The 18643-nt window shown below is 40.6% G+C and overlaps 1 protein-coding gene across 1 annotated transcript in view; it reads right to left on the reverse strand.

Annotated features, from left to right (window-relative positions):
• Positions 1 to 18643, reverse strand: part of Fife (regulating synaptic membrane exocytosis protein fife) — a 399632-nt gene that overhangs the window by 71408 nt on the left and 309581 nt on the right. The window contains exons 7-9 of the mRNA XM_089633979.1: positions 17515 to 17766; positions 15604 to 15851; positions 10722 to 10925 (exon numbers count right to left, since the gene is read on the reverse strand). Of these exons, the coding sequence (XP_089490105.1) occupies positions 10722 to 10925; positions 15604 to 15851; positions 17515 to 17766 (704 nt within the window). The remainder of the gene's footprint in view (positions 1 to 10721; positions 10926 to 15603; positions 15852 to 17514; positions 17767 to 18643) is intronic.

The raw sequence follows: 18643 nt of genomic DNA on the forward strand, positions 1-18643 counted from the left end.
GGAGAGCTTCAGGGGTAGCGCCCGCAGTTGGATGAAATTGTATTGGAAGCGATGGGGTAACATAGAGGATTTTGAGCGGGACTTTCTTGCTAACTACTGGGGCGACTTGCAACAAAAAAACCTTCGCCGGAAGTTGCAAGATGACGTGTGGCAACCGAAGAAGGGGGTGTCGATGCTGGGGCACTTCGCCAAATACTGGGAGATGGCGAGGGCCTTGAGAATAACCGACTCACCTTTGGGGATAATAAACGAAATAATGAGGCACTTCCCTAAGGATGTACAAGGCTTATGGTTCTCGAAGAGCGGGGAATCAAGTCTGGATGAATTATCTGCGGGCGAATTTCTAAGAAGACTAGATAACATGGTGTGCGCGCCACAGGAAAGGACTGGAGAAAAGAGGGGGCGAGACGACGGGGAAATGCCTGACCGATACCGGGAGCGCCGACCGGCAATACGGCCGAAAGTTAATATTATCGAGGAGAGGATAAGGCCAGGTTGCGGTAACTGCGGAGGAACTGGAGCACGGACAAGGACCGTTCAAGATGACAGCTCAGCGACCGGGGGAGCAGAAGTATATGTCGTCGGAGTCTCGGGAAACGGGAGCGAGTCGGTTCAGTAGCGCTGCAGATTACGACTCCAGAAAATAGCCGGACAGCGACATCGAAACATAACATTGCATTAAAAATCATGTTAAAGTATAATTGGGATGTGAGTAAGGGTTTAGGGAAAAATAATCAGGGAATAACAACTCCTATCAAAGCGAGCAAGGCAGTATGTAGGAGAGAGCGCGATGTTGAAAGAGAGGAGAGTGAAAGAATGGAATTGAATGCGTATGTGAATTCTTTACAACAGTTAAGTGACGTATGGAACGAGGTACAGATGAGGGAACGCGAGTGTGAAAAAACCAGCGTGGGATTTAACACAATATTTGAGGAGGAAGGGTACGATGAGCCAGAGAAAGGCAGCACATTACCGCAGTTACCCGAGGCCAAGGCATACATAGATGGGTTGCAAGTAAATTGTTTGATAGACACAGGTAGCCAGATAACCTGCATTGCGCAGGAGTTTTGGGAATGTCACCTGGGTGATCAGGCGAAGTACCCAATTATGCCTGTAAATACAATGCAGATAAAGGGGGCGATGGGACAGAAGAGTATAAAGATATCTAGATTAGTTTTAATACCTTTACGTTTCGGGGACTTTCAAATAAATACATCTTGTTTAATTGTCCCAAAATTAATAAGATCCGTTATTCTAGGGGTAAATTGGTTAGACAATTACTCAGCAGAGGTAAAATGCGGGGAAAGACGGAAACTTATAATCGGTACGGAAAGGGGAAGGAAAAAAATTGAATTAATAAATTCCGGGGTTGTGAAAAGTAGGTCAGAAGAGCAGTTTTGCGGGGAGACCTTAGATTGCGCCAATAAATCAATACATGTCATCGAAAATAGTCACGTGTCAAACTTTTAGGAAGAGACTAAACAAAGGATAGGGACATTGGTAGCAGGGTTAGAGTTAGATGAAGCTAAGAAACGGAGTTTGAAGAGAGTGCTAGATAAACATAGCAGCGTGTTCAGAGACAGGCCAGGTTTAACAAATAGGTATATACATGAGATAAAAATGACAGACGGAACACCTTTCGTGAAGCGTTCCTACCCGGTCCCATTCGCCTATCGGGAAAAGGTGGATGAGAAGATACGCGAGTTGGAGACCTTAGGAATAATCAGCCGGCAGCCAACTCCATTCGCCAGCCCTTTGACGTATACTATTAAGAAGGATGGGTCGGTACGAATTCTGCTGGACGCGCGCGAATTAAACGCTCATATGCAAGGGGAGGTAGAGACGCCCCCCTTAACGTCCGAGATATTGCAACAGTTTCACGGGGTACAACATGTAACCACTCTAGACCTTTTATCGGCGTATTTTCAGATACCCTTAAGCGAGGATAGTCGTAAGTATACTGGCTTCGTCTATAATGGGAAATCTTTTGTTTATAATGTACTCCCACAGGGGTTGAAGACTTCGGTCGGAAGCTTCTCGCGTGCTATGGGCAAAATCTTGGGGGACGATGTGAGAGGATATTGTACAAACTATCTTGACGATCTAGTAGTATTCTCCAGCGGGGACTTTGATGAACATCTTGACCATTTAGACAAGGTTTTGGGGAAGTTGGGGGCCGCGAATATGACCTGCAAATTAGAAAAATGTCAGTTTTTGTTCACCGAGGTGAAGATGCTAGGGCACATTATCACACCGTATGGGGTACGGATGGACCCCGACAAAATATCTGCCATTAAGAATTTTCCGGCACCGAAAAGGGTGAAACAAGTACGCGGGTTTTTGGGATTGTGCGGCTACTACAGACGTTTCGCGGACAAATATGGGGGAGCTACCCGGGTGTTGTGTGATCTGTTGAAAAAAAACAGGCCTTGGAGATGGACAGCCGTCGAACAAAATGCGTTTGATAACGTAAAATCACTATTCCTAGAATCTGTCATGTTGACTCACCACGATCCCAGTAGTACCTACTACTTGCAGACTGACAGCTCGGGTTTTGCTATCGGATCCGAGCTATACCAACTTGATAACGAGGGACATCACCATGTTATAGGTTTTGTCAGTAAATCATTAACCGGCGCCGAACTAAAGTGGACCGTGTCGAAACAAGAGCTTTACGCGATTATTTATTCATTACATAAATTCGAAACTTATCTGCGGGGCGTGCGGTTAGTTATACGTACTGACCATCAAGCCTTATCATTCCTGAAGACATGGAAGTTGTACAGCGCGAGAGTCACGAGGTGGATCCTATATCTAAACCAATTCAATTTTACAGTTGAGTACGTGAAGGGAAAGGATAACATTGGGCCCGACATATTGTCTCGCTATTCTCAAGATGCGGTAAACGTACAAGAGGGGAAGGTGTTATGCCCAGAGGTCGCTGCGTTTGTTGTAAGCGGGAAACGACTGATAAGGACACACCTAGGAAATTTGGAACAGTTACAAAGGCGAGACGAGTTTCTAGGAGAAATAAGAGATTGTTTAAAATGGGGCTCTCGAATGGCACTCACTAGGAAGGTGCGTAGGTATTTGAAGAATTACAGTTTGAGGGATAGGACATTATACTATAGAACAGGGAACAACCGTACTGTGTTGGCCATACCTACCGAGTTATCTAAGGGACTGGTCGAGCTTGTGCATCAGGAAATCGGCCACGCCGGCGGACTGAAAACGGGTTTAGCATTGAAAGAGCGCTATTTCTGGCCGGGAATGAACAAACAAATAAAGTGGGTGGTAAAGACCTGCCACCTATGCCAGTTAGCAAAGCGCGAGATTCGTCCGACAGTAGGACCGGGAAAATCAATTATAACCCAGAGGGTAGGTGAGATAGCGATGGCCGATATATACGGGCCTTTACCCAGGAGCGTAGGGGGGGTAAGGTTCGTCTTTGTAATACAAGACTCATTTAGTAGGTTCATTCAATTATATAAATTAAAAGTGGCGAAAACAAGTTCGGTACTAAGTTGTGTGGAGAGGTTCGCCAAGAAAATAAAAGTGGAGGATATGCTGACGGATAACGGGTCCCAATTCTCTTCAAAAAAATGGAATCAAGGTTTAGAAAGATTGGGAATAAAAGTTATGCATACTTCAGTGCGGAATCCAGGCCCAAATATCACCGAAAGGGTGAATAAAGAGATGGGACGTATCTTTAGGACATATTGTCATGAGAAACACACCAGGTGGTCATTGATCTTACATGATATCACGAGGGCTTACAATAACACGGTGCATTGTACGACCGGATTCTCGCCAAATGAAGTCGCGTTTGGGAAACAACCGCAATACAGTCTAGACAAATTCATGAGACAAGTCAACATACCCAAACTAACGGAGACAGAGGTTCAGGACGCGGTGCACAAAAACTTAGTAAGGAACGCCACTAAACGACAGCAGTTCTACAACATAAAGAAGAGGCTAGCTACATACGAGGTGGGGACCTACGTTAAACTAAAGAAATACACGCAGTCTAATTTATTGAAAAGGGAAATAAAGAAGTTCTCCATGGTCTATGAGGGGCCTTATGTGGTCGCCGCTGCTCCCTACTCCAACACTTATACTCTGGTGGATCCGAAAACAAATGAGGTAAAAGGGGACTACAGTGCAATACATCTAGCCAGATATTATTTCACGGAGACGGAGAAGCTGCTGAAAAGGGGTGCAGAGGGTGGGGGCTTGAGTGGGGGTTAACTATTTGAGGGATAATTGTCTTACGGACATGTGTTGTTTAACGTGGTTATGTGTTCAATGGGATAAGAGGGAAAGGGAGGAAAAATGAGGAGAATCAATCGCGTAGTGACTATAGAAAGTGTTAGGTTAGGGCTAGAACTTGTTACGGGAGGGATTAAAAGAGGTTATTTGGACGAAGGGAGGAAGCAGAACTGACACCGAGCAGTGAGGGACTTTGGATATGTGTAGGTTTAGGGAGGCTTAGGTTAAGTCGGGAAAAAAAAAAAAAAAAAAAAAAAATCAAGATCATTATAAGATTCGGGTAAGGAAGTATATTCGAGGGGCGACAGGGGAGTATGAAAGCAACGGATGCTAGAGGAGTTCCGCATCAGGCAGAGTAAAATTGTTAATTTAGAGGTAAGGGATTTTTTTTGTTATCTTAGCGTAAGAAAAAAAAAATTTAGTTATAATCATGTAAACCACATGGGGTGCGTATGGGTAGTGAACCGAAGTGGATTCAAGTAGACTTAAGTTTTGAAATTATCTACACCATAATAATGCTGCAAGTTATGCACATAGACATAAGGAAAATTTAAATACGTCATTTCGGCGCACCTACCGTAGCTCATGTGGTCGGATAGGACCGCGAGATTTCTAACGATCTTATATTTTGACCATGTACAGGAGGCTTCGGTCCACCTTAGGTTGGAAGTCACTTGGTGGCGCGGGCGGGGGCGTTACCATAACCGCAACAATATTAAATAAATAATCTACTTATATGTATGAAAAAAAAAAACGGAAATTACAACAAAGAACTGGTCACGATCTAGGGTCGTTTGAGATCTCAAGGACTAACTCAAATAGGGAGGAAGGGAGACGTTAATGGAGAGGTGCGTAGATAGTGACGTTTAGAAAGAATTTCAAAAAAAAACAAACAGAAAAAAAAACCACATGCAAAATAGCTACGCGTTTTAAATAGATTCAAGTTGCGTGCGTATCTTCATGGGGAAAAAAAACATACAACCAAAACTTCGGTCGGGTACCCATAGAACTTTGCTTCGACCTTTTGGGGGTGCAACAAACTATAAATCTCTCGGAGAGATAATGAATGGCATTGTGCCTTACGTTTGTTTGAAAGCATTTGAGTTAAGACACGTACAGGGGCGAACTTCGTGAAAAGAAGATAAGCCAAAAATTAACGGAAGATTGGAAAAAAAAAAAAAAAAACCCATTCTAGAATTTATTGTGCATTTAAGGAAAATAGGAACATCTTCTCTTAGGGAGGGATTGGGGCCGGTAAATTGGTTAGTGAATTTAGGCATGTTTAGTGCAGGCCATTTTGCAAAAGGAAGGGGAGTGGGAGCCTCGAACTAGGGATAAATTTGGGCAATCACACGTAGGGAGGTAAGGGGTACGCAACCTTTGGAGTACGAAACAAAAAAAAAAAATTGAAAAGGAAGGAAAATGAGTAATCTAAACCTATTGTTAGTAACGATTTCACCAACTAAACACCAAAACGTGTTTATCCGCTGTAAGCCTTACTAAAGGGAGGCTGTAATGGACCTGTTTGGGGTAAAGGAACGTAAAGAATTTTTTTTTATATAAATTAAAATACGTTCAGAGAATAGGGAGAAACGAACAGACTATGGACATCTTTGGGACATCCTAGAAGCTTTATTATAGAAACCTACGTCGGTAATAGGTGTTAACCACGTAATAATTGAAAAGGGGCGCGTTGGGTTTCAACGAATCAGACCATTCCCAAAATCAATTAAATAATTTTTCGCCAATCACGGAGACTAGGGGCGGTCTAAAGACGCGAAACACTCTAGGTTGATTTACTGTTGAGCTAACCTTGGGATCCGGTCTCACGATGCGTGTAAAGGCACTTGGAATTCGACGATAAATTTGCATTCTAAGGCAGAAACGTAGCGATACCCAACCATCGATAACGAAAAAAGGGGGTGACGGTTTGGTGGGAGAAGAGGGGGTTTTTAGAATGTTTTGGTCCAGAAGACATACTACGAGTTGATCCTCGTAGAGAGAATTGTTTACGATCGCTGAACTTCTGAGTGCTCTTTCAAGTGGCCACAGTGAACACAAATTTTAACTTAAGATAGGACGTTTGGCCGAAATTGCCTAATTATATTAACACGGAGGAGATGCAAGTTGGGTAATTAAGAAAAGACATAAAAGTTAATGGGTCACGAAGTCTTTGATTAACGATCAAAATTTTACGACCTTTTTTGCGCGTAAACAAAGTTACGAGGATAATATATTGAAATTCCTGGATGAAGCGAGAAAAGAGTATATGGGTTGGGCTAAAACTAGACGCAAAAAAACTGTAAAAACAGGGATGTACTGGGCGTAGATCACCGAAAAGAAAGGACCAGGAATCGAAAAGAAACCCGAAAGGTAGTTTAGCTCATGATGGAAGAGGTGTCACCGACTCGGGTAGTGGACAGCGATGGGTTACGAAAAATTACCAGAAGATATGCGGCGGATATCACGAAAAGAGTCAAAACAGGTAGGCGAAATTACAAAAAACGTGTCGAATCAAATTTTGGAACGAATGCCTACGAATGTCATCACCGAGAGGAAGGTATATGTGTCCTGGGATCACCCACGGATCGTGTAGACACCAATCAAATGCTAGAAGGCAGCACACAAGGAAGGATACTGGATTGCGCAAGCGCTGGACATAATAGGTGAAAAGCTTCCGTTAGTTGGGATAATTTATCGATTATATTATCGATATCAATAGCGAATTTCTCGGAAAGATTTCGAAAACAACGATATAGAAATGAGCTACACCTAGTCTATAGGCCGGAAATCAACCAATATTACGGACACAACACGCGTACGAGAAAAAATAATCAAATAATTTTGCGCAATAATCTACATCGCCGAAAATCATTTACGGGAGGGCGCCCGGAAGTCAGGTCACCGAGTACACGCCTGTACCCGTCTCGGCAGGGGGGTAGGTGTCTACCTCAACTCGGCAGGCGGGGGCCAAAAATCCTGAAACGGGGTTATGCAATTCTAAACTTAACGGGAAGTGAAACCTTGAATTCATAAAGGCGAAAGTCGCACAAATTTTAAGTCGATTTATTCGAGAAAACATTATTAAATAGCGTTGTTTGGAGGGAATCAGGGCTTTTTTTTCGTTTTAACTTGGTAGGAGTCGGTCTTCGAGAACTTAACGTCGCGACAGTTTGGTGTGCTATCTTTAAACTAAACTGATAGAGTTTTAAATATAGTGAAGTTGTGGTTTTAATATTAATTGAAATAATTGAAGTGTTTTAAAATTTAATTAGATTCAACCAAAAAAAAAAAGGGTAAACTCATAATTAGACGATACTAAATTCACGGGTTGGAGTCTCTTGGTTCAGACTAATATAGAACGATGAAACTCAACTGCAGTAATGTTTAATAATAACGCGTGTGCCATTAGAGGAGAAAAAAATAGAGAACCATAATAATTATCAAATGACCTGACGAAAACGGCTAAGACAAAGTTCTAACTTTATTGTGAAATTGAAGAGACAGTGTTTTCCTTGCGAGCACGGGAAGGATTTTAACGGTTTACACGATATAAGAATTTAGTGAAAAAATCGAAGTGAACGTGGCAAATAATATATGAAAGGTTCTAGGGAGGGGGAGGGGGTTTTGGGTAGATCTCGGCAAATACTTACTTAGATACTCTAAAATAGTCGATAGGGAGAGATATCTAGACTAGGTACAGTGGAGGCCAACAAATACCTATGCATGTCAACTATCAACTTACGGTTAGGGAGGAAGAGATATTCTATTGAAAGAAATGATCCGCTTAAACATTCCGAAATCTAGTATTCGGTAATTTATGTGCTATCTACGGGGCGGCGTATGAAGGTAGAAATTTTAGCTAGAAAATTAGATCCAATATGGTTATAGTTCCTACTGGCGAGTAGACGGGTGACATAGATAATCGATTTCGAATTTAATACGAACCCTTAACGGCTTAGGGGCTTCTACATCCTACCTACAGCCCCTGGACGTGGATTAATGTACATGTCGTCGATATCCCGACTGGACTGGTAATATAACGATTTTGGGTGAGTGATCTTGCATGAATATATATTTCCAGAACGTTAAAATTGCGACGAAGATGGGGCTGCAACTGATAAAATAGTATCACATTTAGAACTGTTTGCTTGCTTCTAACAGCTGTGTTTAGCACGAGGCCAATGACCTACTTATTTGTAAGCAGTTAGTGGCGACACACGACCCAAAAGGAAGAAAAGGGACCCCATAAATCACTCGACGTCCGTGCCTGACGACAAAAGTCGTACATTCTACCGAGTTGGCAGCCGCGCAGAGGCACCTCAAATCAACATGGAAGCGACTAGCTGCAACCAACTCATGCTCAAAACAAATAAAAAATCAAATTAATAATATTTGTATAACCTTATATGTTCACTAACAAATTCCCGAATACCTTTGGCCTCGGCTTAGAACTCGCCGTTGGAGTATGTTGTCCGTAAGCTGTCTTGGGAAGCACACAACTTCCTCAGCTCAGAAGATTTTCTACTTTTCCTCATCACGCGATTTCGGGGCGTCAACGTTGTATGGAGAATCACGAAGAGTCCGGAAGGTCATCCCTTTTCGCGGGGCCGGGTCGGGTGAGAGGACACGAGAGGCGGTATGAAAATTAATGTCAAGTTGGAATGTTTGGGCCTTGGTTCGCTGCGAAGGCGTTTAATCGAACGGGCTCCAAGTCTTTCAAAATCGCGTGGAGGGGACGTCGGCGTGACGAACGAGGGTTCAAAATCGGAGGACGAACACATACTGAAGCGGGGTTTACCCGGAGGTTGATGCAACTCGACTGGAAATCCCTCGAGATCCTTTGCAGCATCCTTCGTGAGGTGGATAGTAGGTCTGGCGGCTAGTGGACGTTGAAAGCCTCACCGGAACAAACCTATTTGAAACATGCACGCGTTTAGCATCATGACAAGAGACGCAATGAAAAATTCCCCTTTTACAGTCAGTAAAGTAGTCCGTCGGAGGAAGCGGGGCGGGGTGATTTGGGATATTCCAACAGGTGCATTACCTCTCCCTCTGACGTGAGCGGTCCGGAGGTGTCAAGGCGACTATAAGAAGAAGTTAGACCAGACCTCGGGGAAAGCCAGACACGTATTGGTTCTTGGGGTTGTGCATTTGGAAGAATAGCGACCATTTCATTTGGGGCAGTGAGGTGCCGACCCAGTTTGCAAAAAAAAAACCTTTTTCTCGTCATTCAATCCGTCCCCATCTCCTTTTCTCTCGTTTCCACTTCCATCCGCAACACCCAAAGTTTACTAACCACAGCTAAATCCATTTATCGAGTTTCAGTACATCGTTACAGAGGTCGACGAGAGAGTCCCAGTACTTATGCGGAAACAACACACTATTCAACGAAGGGTTTAATAGCCCGTACACAAGAGGGGGGGGGGGGTACGGTTCTATGTCACAATCTAGAAGTTATAAACACGGGGACATTAGAAATGGCGGGGATACAAGGCAATTGTAAAGATATGATATAAGCTGTTAGGTCGATTAGTAATAGGGTCCAGTATTCGAAAGTTAGGTGAGACACGCACTCGTTCCTTGTAGAACTCGCTGAGGGTCGATGGACGTTTTCCCCACACTTTGGCTAAAAAGAACCGGGAGTTACCACAGAAAGGAGACATTAAATACCTACCACCCCATAGCGGGGGGGCTTCGAATTAACAAATCACACAACGTGAAGTTAAGGGATTTATTGTAGACCAACCCCAAAGCGAAGGCCTTATTTTACTGTGTGCGATATCACAGGGGCGGGGAATATTCAGAGTTAGCTAGGCCCAGCACGATATCGTTTTGCAAAAGCGAAACTGAACGCTGGAGAGAAGGAGGTATAAAAACCTCATTCAAGCGAGTTAGGACAATTAGGAGGGCGAGTCGACACAAGCTTAATAACAAAGTATCTTGGGAATAAAAAGTTCTATGCTTTTTTTTTCAAAAGAAATACAAACATTTCCTTGTTATGAAAATCTTTACAATATTTGAAAAACTCAACAATAATAAAATCTCAACAAGCGGAAAATATTGCTTGTGCAATGACGGAGGACTTACTAAGATAGGAATTGCATCAACGATGCCTTGGTGGTAACTAGACGCATTTTTAACCCTTAATAGCTAGTAAGTGTAACACCCAGTTTAATAACGTGTTATTATTACGTGAATTATTTGTATGTGTTCTTAATTTCAAATAATCAGTAACAATAACGAGTTTAAGGACACCTTTATTAAAATGTGTTCAAAGAACATTTATTCGGCGTGTATATCACGCCTTGAACCTGTACATGCACACATCTGAAATCGCATGTCGTGTATTACATGCCTCCGGATCATTATAAGTTAAACTATTAAATGTTTTTTATAAAAAAGACGATAAAAAGAAATAAAATAAACATATTCAGTGATAAAAATCTTACAGCTGACTTCCCCTCCTTCGCAGCCGTCGGTCCTCGTCGACGAGCAGCGTGGGCGGCCGGTCCGGGCTGCCGGGTTCGTCGTCTGGCGCGATGCGGAAGGAGGCGCGGCGCGCGGGCGGCGCTCCGGGTCCCAGGGCGGGGGCCGCACCCGCGCCCAGAGCCGCGCCGACCAGTCCGGGGGCGAACACATCGTATGCTGAGGCTCTGCAATTACAGCACGTTGTATGTAAAAGGAATTCAATAAGGTGATTTATTTTTGGGGTATTATTATTATTATTTATTGGATAATTTGTATAGCGCCGTTTTTGTGAGATATCACCTCAGGGGCGCTTTACAGTTGATGCAAGTATTACAGAAAATACAAATATTACAAAAATAGAGTGAAGTTAAGTTAAGTAAAATGAAGTATAGGAACAAGTGACACGAAGATAGATGATGGAGACTCTGCAGCAAGAATCCTAGATGGTGAAGAAACTGGGCCAGCTGCTGCAGCGAAAGAGTCTTCCGCGTCCACCAACAGTGCCAGCACGAGGTTCGTCATTCATCCAGGTATGTGTCTTCTGCTAATAAAGCGCTGACACATTATCCTCTCATAGATACCAGACCTTGGCAGCACAGCTGTGACGTTCTACGAAGATAGAAGATGGAGACTCTGCAGCAAGAATCCTAGGTGGTGAAGGAACTGGACCAGCTTCTGCAGCAAGAGAGTCCACCGCGTCCAACAACAGCGTCCAGGTTATCTGCTGCTAATAAAGCGCTGACACCTCACATATATAAGAAACCCTGGCAGCAATGCTGTGACGTTCGGCAAGTCCATCATTTATCTCCATGTAATCCTGTTCCTGGTAATCGTTGAAGTGGGTTCATACACATTTTCCCTGATGATGGAGAGTATAATGCTGTCCGAAACGTTTGCTAAAGAAGGAGAGAGCCCAACGCGATACAATACCACAAAAATAAATTACTATAATACTTGTGGCCGTGAAAATCTCAAATCGTATCAAAGGGATATACATTTATGGGTCCTACAGACGAGTCATTTCGGTTGAACTGTTAAATCAATCGGGTTGAGTTGAACGTAAAGTTGAACCGTGGGTAGATAAGGAGGCGTAGCTGAAAAATTGAATGGTTGTACCGCTAGAGAATCCAACCATCTTCCAAGTAACCAACTATTCAACTAAGTAGACTCGTCTGTATCCTGGTTGTACCGTTGAACCAACTTTACTAACTAGGGAACCTTGATGCGTAGTTGTTTGTGAACCATAGCCACCCGGGTGCATTCAAGAACTTTCAAAACTGTAGGTAGGAACGCCGAAACTCTCATTGCGACTAGAGTGCTCCCGCTACAATACATTTTGTATGGGCAAACCTTCTAGATAAATCTCGTAGCATCGCTACACTAGTATTGTCATGTAGATAATGACCTTCCGAAGATAGTGCACATTACCCCGAACACTTTTTATAAGGATTTATATTGCTTGTGGGATACTACGATCATACCTAATCATTATTCAATTCTTTTGGTACATCATATTCTAATTGCTGTTTTTTTGCCCACATTATCTCCTATTATTTTCGTGTTAATAATAAACGAGACTACTAGAGCGTATTGTTTTTTTCTATAAATTAGGAGGCATTCTGAAGGATATTGGCAGATCATCTATTTTTATGTTATTTATTTATATTTTATGTTACCTATATGAGGTTAACTCTTGGGAATTTTTATTATTATTTTCAATTTTTTTTAAAAGATGTACTGCATTGTATGTAAAAAGCCCTTTGGGTGTTTAAATTTTTTTTTTTTTTTTTTTTTTTATTAATGCAATAAACAACATAATATATTATAATTTTACTGGTCTTCCATTAAAAGCCTTAGCTTGTGGATGGAAGAATCAACAAAAAAATTAATTGAAGCATTAATATAGTAAATAAAATAATAGCACCTTGCAAATCACCTCTATTGACAATGTTCCCCGTTATTTTGACTCCTCCCTCCGTTTCCCTCTCAACCCCCCCCCCCATCCCTCAAATCCCTCCCACCAAAGAATCAAACTAAATATTTGGTTATGTTTATGGTAGGTTTATGTTTATGATATGTTATGTTCATGTTATGTGCATGTTATGTTATGATATGTTTATGATATGTTCATAGTATGTGTGTGTTATGTTTATCTTTATGTTTTATAATCTCATTTGTTTACTCCCATATGCTGTGTTTGTTTATAAGATTACCAATTTCATAATTCTATTTTTAAAAAACGCTACTAATTTTAGAAAAATCTTTGGTTTAATAACGAAAAGCGCCCACTTATATTGTACACAAGTTCCTATATTTATAATTTTGTGATAATCTACTGTTACCAACTCTGTACCGTTTATGTTAAGTATGTTATGTTTATATTATGTTATGCTTATGTTATGTTTATGTTATGTTATATTTATGTTATGTTATGTTTATGTTATGTTTGGTTTATTTATGTTACGTTATGTTATGTTATGTTGTTTTATCAATGTTGTTTTGTCAATCATGTCAATTTTATCCTGTAATTTGTTGTATTTATTAATAAGAAAAATGTTGTAATGTATGGCCAAGATCACTCTTAATGGGTGAAAGCCAAAATAAAGAATAAAATAAAAAAAAAACCCCATATTTCTGCACTTAAAAATTTAGTTTTAATATAGCTAGTTAATGACACGAACGTGTCGAAACCGGTCGCTAATTTTATAAAAAAAATTATACGTAACAAATGTACATTGTGAATAATAAAAACTCATTAAAAACAAAAAATGTCTAGAAATTGTTACATAGTGAATGCCAAAGAAATACAAAAAATAGTACTTTTGAGTTTAATATCGCGTAACATTGACGAATCAGATGATATATTTTTGTTCCATGGTCACGTTGTGTCAATTGTCAATGTGATTTCCTTCGTAATAAAAAAAATAAGGTAGGTGTCCTCGTTGGAAGAGGTAAATTGACCTTGTGTGAAGAAAACGGACATCTCACGAGAGCGTCTCTGTCTGTACAGTAAATTTTTTTTCTGAAAAGGTTGTGTGTTAAATAGAATAAGAAAGCGATCTCATTAGCTGAGATGTAGGACTCAAGTATGGTATTTACATAAAATTTTCAAGCTCGTCACGCTCTTAAATTATGTACTTTCCAACTCATTTAACCCTTTTCGACACTGTTTAAATAAAAAAATATTTTTTCTGCAAGCCGAACGCAAGTGCTTAAAAATTATTTTATAATAATTTTTATCTCATTATTTGTAAAGGTGGGCCTCATTGGGTGGTACCCATACTGAGGCCGATTTACAGTTGTAGCGGTAGCAACGAGAAGGTTCGGGAACGTTGATATATGCAACATACTGGTAAAACATTTTATGTTCGGCGCATATACCTTCTTGCGACTGCCGGTTTGTTCTTTAACAAGTGTATCCTATTCAAAGCAGCTAGCAGGTACCTAAGTCGGTCAGTCAGTCAGTGATTGGCAGCTACAGAGTCTTATAAGTGAGTACCCAGTACAAGCGTTCGCCACTAACTGAATCGGGCGGCCGCTTCGGACTACCCCCTCGATTCGTCCTGCTCTTACCTTAAAAAGGCGGCATGAGCCACAAACCTGCTGCGTTTTGTGACCTTAAATGAGAAACTACAAATTATCACCGACTCTGAAGGCTCACAATAGCGCCTTGGCCTTGTGACATCTCTCCTGGCCACCACATACTTCACACTGGAGAACCAGGAAGACTCAACGCCTTCACCAGTGATGCATACCAACTGACGACATCGTCAGTAAGTTCGGTCTCCACCAACGCGGTGTCAAGCCACTGAATTAATCGCCATGACCAGTGACCACTACACCACCGTTCATCTCCGCTTACATCTGGTGTCGATCTTCGACCTGGGGAATTCGCCGCTGACTAAATAAACTACATCCATCGACTGCGTGAGCATCGTTCCAGAGTCATATCACAACTACACTAACTCAAATAAATGCTGTGACTTTACAACCTTTTTTATTCGTCTCCACAACCCAAAACAGTTTTATGAAATACATTATGTAAATAAAATAATAAAGGCGGAAATGAAATTTATGCAATATTTTATGAGACACGGTTGCGTGTCTTGAGTATTAAATATGCATGTGGTTTGAAGGTTAGTTTTGAAATGCAGATTTGGAATGATTATAAATGGAAATTTTTAAATATTGCGTTGTAAGATTCTTAATCGTTGTAAGTCATAAACATTATTCCAATCTTTAGCTTTGAAAAATAAAAATGTATCATCCGCTTAGTTGACCATTTCTCGATCAATTTCCATATCGTATAGTTCATTTGTAAATAGTTTATATATATATTCATATTTGTAAAAGAACGGGCCCTATTACGCTTCCGTGTGGAACTCCTTATGTAAAAATCAGCAGTGGTTTGCTATTAAGGTGATTAATTCTGACTTGTATTGTTCTATAACTCATATAACTTGGAGTTCATCGCCCTTGGCTTTAGATGGATTTTTTGGATTTTTTTTAATTTATCAGGTGTGTTAAACTTTGTTGGGAAGTAAGAGATTCACAGCCTTCATAGAGGGCAGTGCATAGAGCTTGCGTGGAAGTTCGCAAGATGGCAGTCAGTGGCCAGTGGTCGCCAGGGCCAGTGAGAATGCTCCCAGACAAACTTACTGTTTCGGATTCCAAATTAGCCAGCTTCTAGTTAGGTCGACTATTGAGTCACAATTGTAATAATAAATCTCTGATTTATCACAGAGAACCTACTATTCATAATCTCCTTCCACGACGAGTAAGAGAACTGTTTGTGCGAACACAACCAACTTTTTGCATTTAGAGCCCGTGCAGCGTTTAACATATTTAAGCTTATAAATTTACCTTCTCGGCATCGGAGCGGGCAGTCCAAGACCCAGTGAATCACCCTGCGGCGGCCCGGTGGCCGGCGTCTCATCATCGCACGAGCGCTGTCTGGTCGGCACGCGCGAGCCCCGTCGCGACAGGGCCGCAGCGGGTGCGGGCGGCCCGCGCTGCCCCGGTGGGCTGGAGGAGCGGGAGGGCGCGCCGCTGTGCGTGCGCCACTCGAGGTCGGCCGTGCTGCCGCGCATGGTCGCAGTGCCGCCCTTCAACTGGTGAAATTGTTAAGAAATGATGCGTGCAACTAGATCTGAACATATAAAAAGTATCTTCTCACAAAAACAAATCCACACTGTCACGTCAATAGGATTATGTTGTTGGAATTTTGGAGGAATTCTTGTTTGGGTAATGTGGTGTATTTTCTTTACCTTTACTCTATTACCCGTTAATCTTGATTTTTTTAGATAGTGTTCTGTGATATACAGAGGACATTAATATCATATTTGTGGAACTACTGATATTCTAGGGATCTACAATTTCAACATAAATAAACTGCTATTTAAGGTCAAGCCTGAGAAATTCTCTTACCGTCTCCTAATGAGGATATCGGCCTACCAGCTGTCTACCAGATATAATTATAATAAAAGTCTACATTGATTTGTTAATCAGGGAGTTTCATTAAAGAACCATCAGATTCTGGGAGGTACACCAAAAATGTAAAATTCCTCCAACAAAACAGCCTTCGCCTAGCGACAGTTCTCTTATATAGCGCCTAAAATGTTCAACTTACTGAGTATTATATTAAGACATCGAAAACTGATGATCTTAATGCCATTAGTGTACAGAACTGGTTATTTGCTCAGGGAAGGAAATATTATAAAGAATGCCTTACATCTTAAAACTGTTCTTATTTTTTCATATTTCTCGAGTAAATTTTTTACCTCTGAATTAACTTTCAACAAAAACTTTATATTACGCTGATGCGATTATTCTTACTTTTATTTCTACTATCCCTAACAATATCTATTATTTTTTTTGTATCCTACCTTATTTTTATCTTTATTTTTACAAGATTCACCTACTTCAACTCCTTTCCTTTATGTGATCATCTACCTAATATTATATATTCAGAATTGATTATTTATGAAGGGAAGGAACTATTTTAAATAATGCCTGACATCATTAAATTAAGTTCATTTGCTTTATTATTATTTTTTTTTCATTTAAATTCTGTTTAAAATTTCCTTTCAAATATTTAATTGATTTATCTTTATTTTTACCTCTTTCTTATTTTCAGTTAAAGTATTACCTATTTTACAATTACATTGCATTCCACAAAATATGTATTAACAAATGAACATATATTACATTTATATAATTATACAAAAATTTCGACTACCATAATACGGACATGTGTCTAGTGTGGTAGTCGAAGCGAATGTAAAAAACTGTATTCAAATATATTTTATGAATTAAGAAAAAAAAAAAAATTAATATTCTTGAAACGTCGACTTAAGAGAGAGCAGGAAGTGAAACACGACCTGAAAAACTCAAACGGCAAACAAATAGTCAAAAGAGTTAGGTTAGTTTAGGTTAGTTTGAAAACTCCATTAAAATTGATGACATTTAAATCAACGATCAGCGCCATTTTAGATATTTGGACGATTGCCGTCAAACGCTGATTCTCATCCTGTTTCAGCTTTCGGTCAAATTGTGATAATCTGTCAAGTGAAATGGTAATGTTGTTGTGCTTGTCAGCTGATCGAAATTTGGTAAACAGCCAGAAGAATATGAATTTCATGGGGATTATTCAAAAGTCCAAAATTTAAACAAAACACCGTAAATCATAAAGAAAAAATATGCCATGACAAAAACATTGCTTTGTATCAGATTATTTTAAAAGCTGTCAATGGTTAAATAAAACTAAATCCTTACCTTCTCTAGCTCCTTCAAGCTAGCTGGCGAGACGTCAGAGTGCCGTCGTAGCTCCGGGCTACGCGGCGGAGCCAGTCCCCCCCCGGTGCCGGGCGGTCCGGGTGCGCCCAGCCTCGCCTCGGAGTGACGCCGCGCGAGGGCTTCGGCCGCGGGCACCTCGAGCAGCAGTGAGTCGGTGGAGCCGGGCTGGGGCACCGCGGCGGCGAGGCGAGACGCCAGCTTGCGCCGGCACACGGAACAGCGCCATTCGTCCTGGGAAGGACATTGTACATTTTTATATAAAATCACCAGAAAGCTAAAAATTCTTTGCGTGTTTTTTCAACGAGTCCGGCATATGGATATACATGTACACTATGTACATGTTACAAAGGCGTGTATTTCACACATGGACGAAATTATACATGACAATTACACATACTTAAATTACACTTACTAGAGTTGCACGTCAAAAAATACTAACCTAACCTAACTTATTTTAAAATTTAGCATACACTTAAACACTAACTACACACAATTTTAAACCAAGGAAAAAACTCTTTTTTTATCTTGTGTAATTTATGTAGGGGGTATTTCACAGTCCTATTGATAACTTATCCACAGGATAAGGTATATTAATAAATAAACAAATCAATACTCGCGATATGTAGAAAACTCGGCTAACTTACCGGTACATAGCCACCATTTATATGTTTTTCTACTACAAAATAGTAAATTCGGACTTAACGGAAATAATATAACATAAATAAATTAATCTACACATAAACATTATCTAATGGATAAGCTATCAAGAGGATGGTGAAATACCCCCTTTGTATAATTCTTGCTATGTGTAATTTTATCCATGTGTAATTTAATCCATGTGTGGTTCCGTCCGTGCGTAATTCTGGCAGTGTAATATTGGTAAGTGAAATTCAAGCCAAAATACCTAACAAAACATTTGAACGGAATAGGTTATTTTTTAAGTCAAAAGGTATAGGAATTATCCAGAACTTTCTGTTGACTTTAACCTTCTTAGTCACTTATTTCGCTAAATTCGTTGCATATTATATAATGCATCGATATTGGCTATTTTAAAACATATATATAATATTTTTTATTTTTTATTTTTTTTATATTTACTCCACACAGG

Source organism: Hesperophylax consimilis, chromosome 7, assembly GCF_061612785.1.
Source record: "Hesperophylax consimilis isolate HC1 chromosome 7, BYU_Hcon_1.0, whole genome shotgun sequence".
Classification (NCBI taxonomy): domain Eukaryota; kingdom Metazoa; phylum Arthropoda; class Insecta; order Trichoptera; family Limnephilidae; genus Hesperophylax; species Hesperophylax consimilis.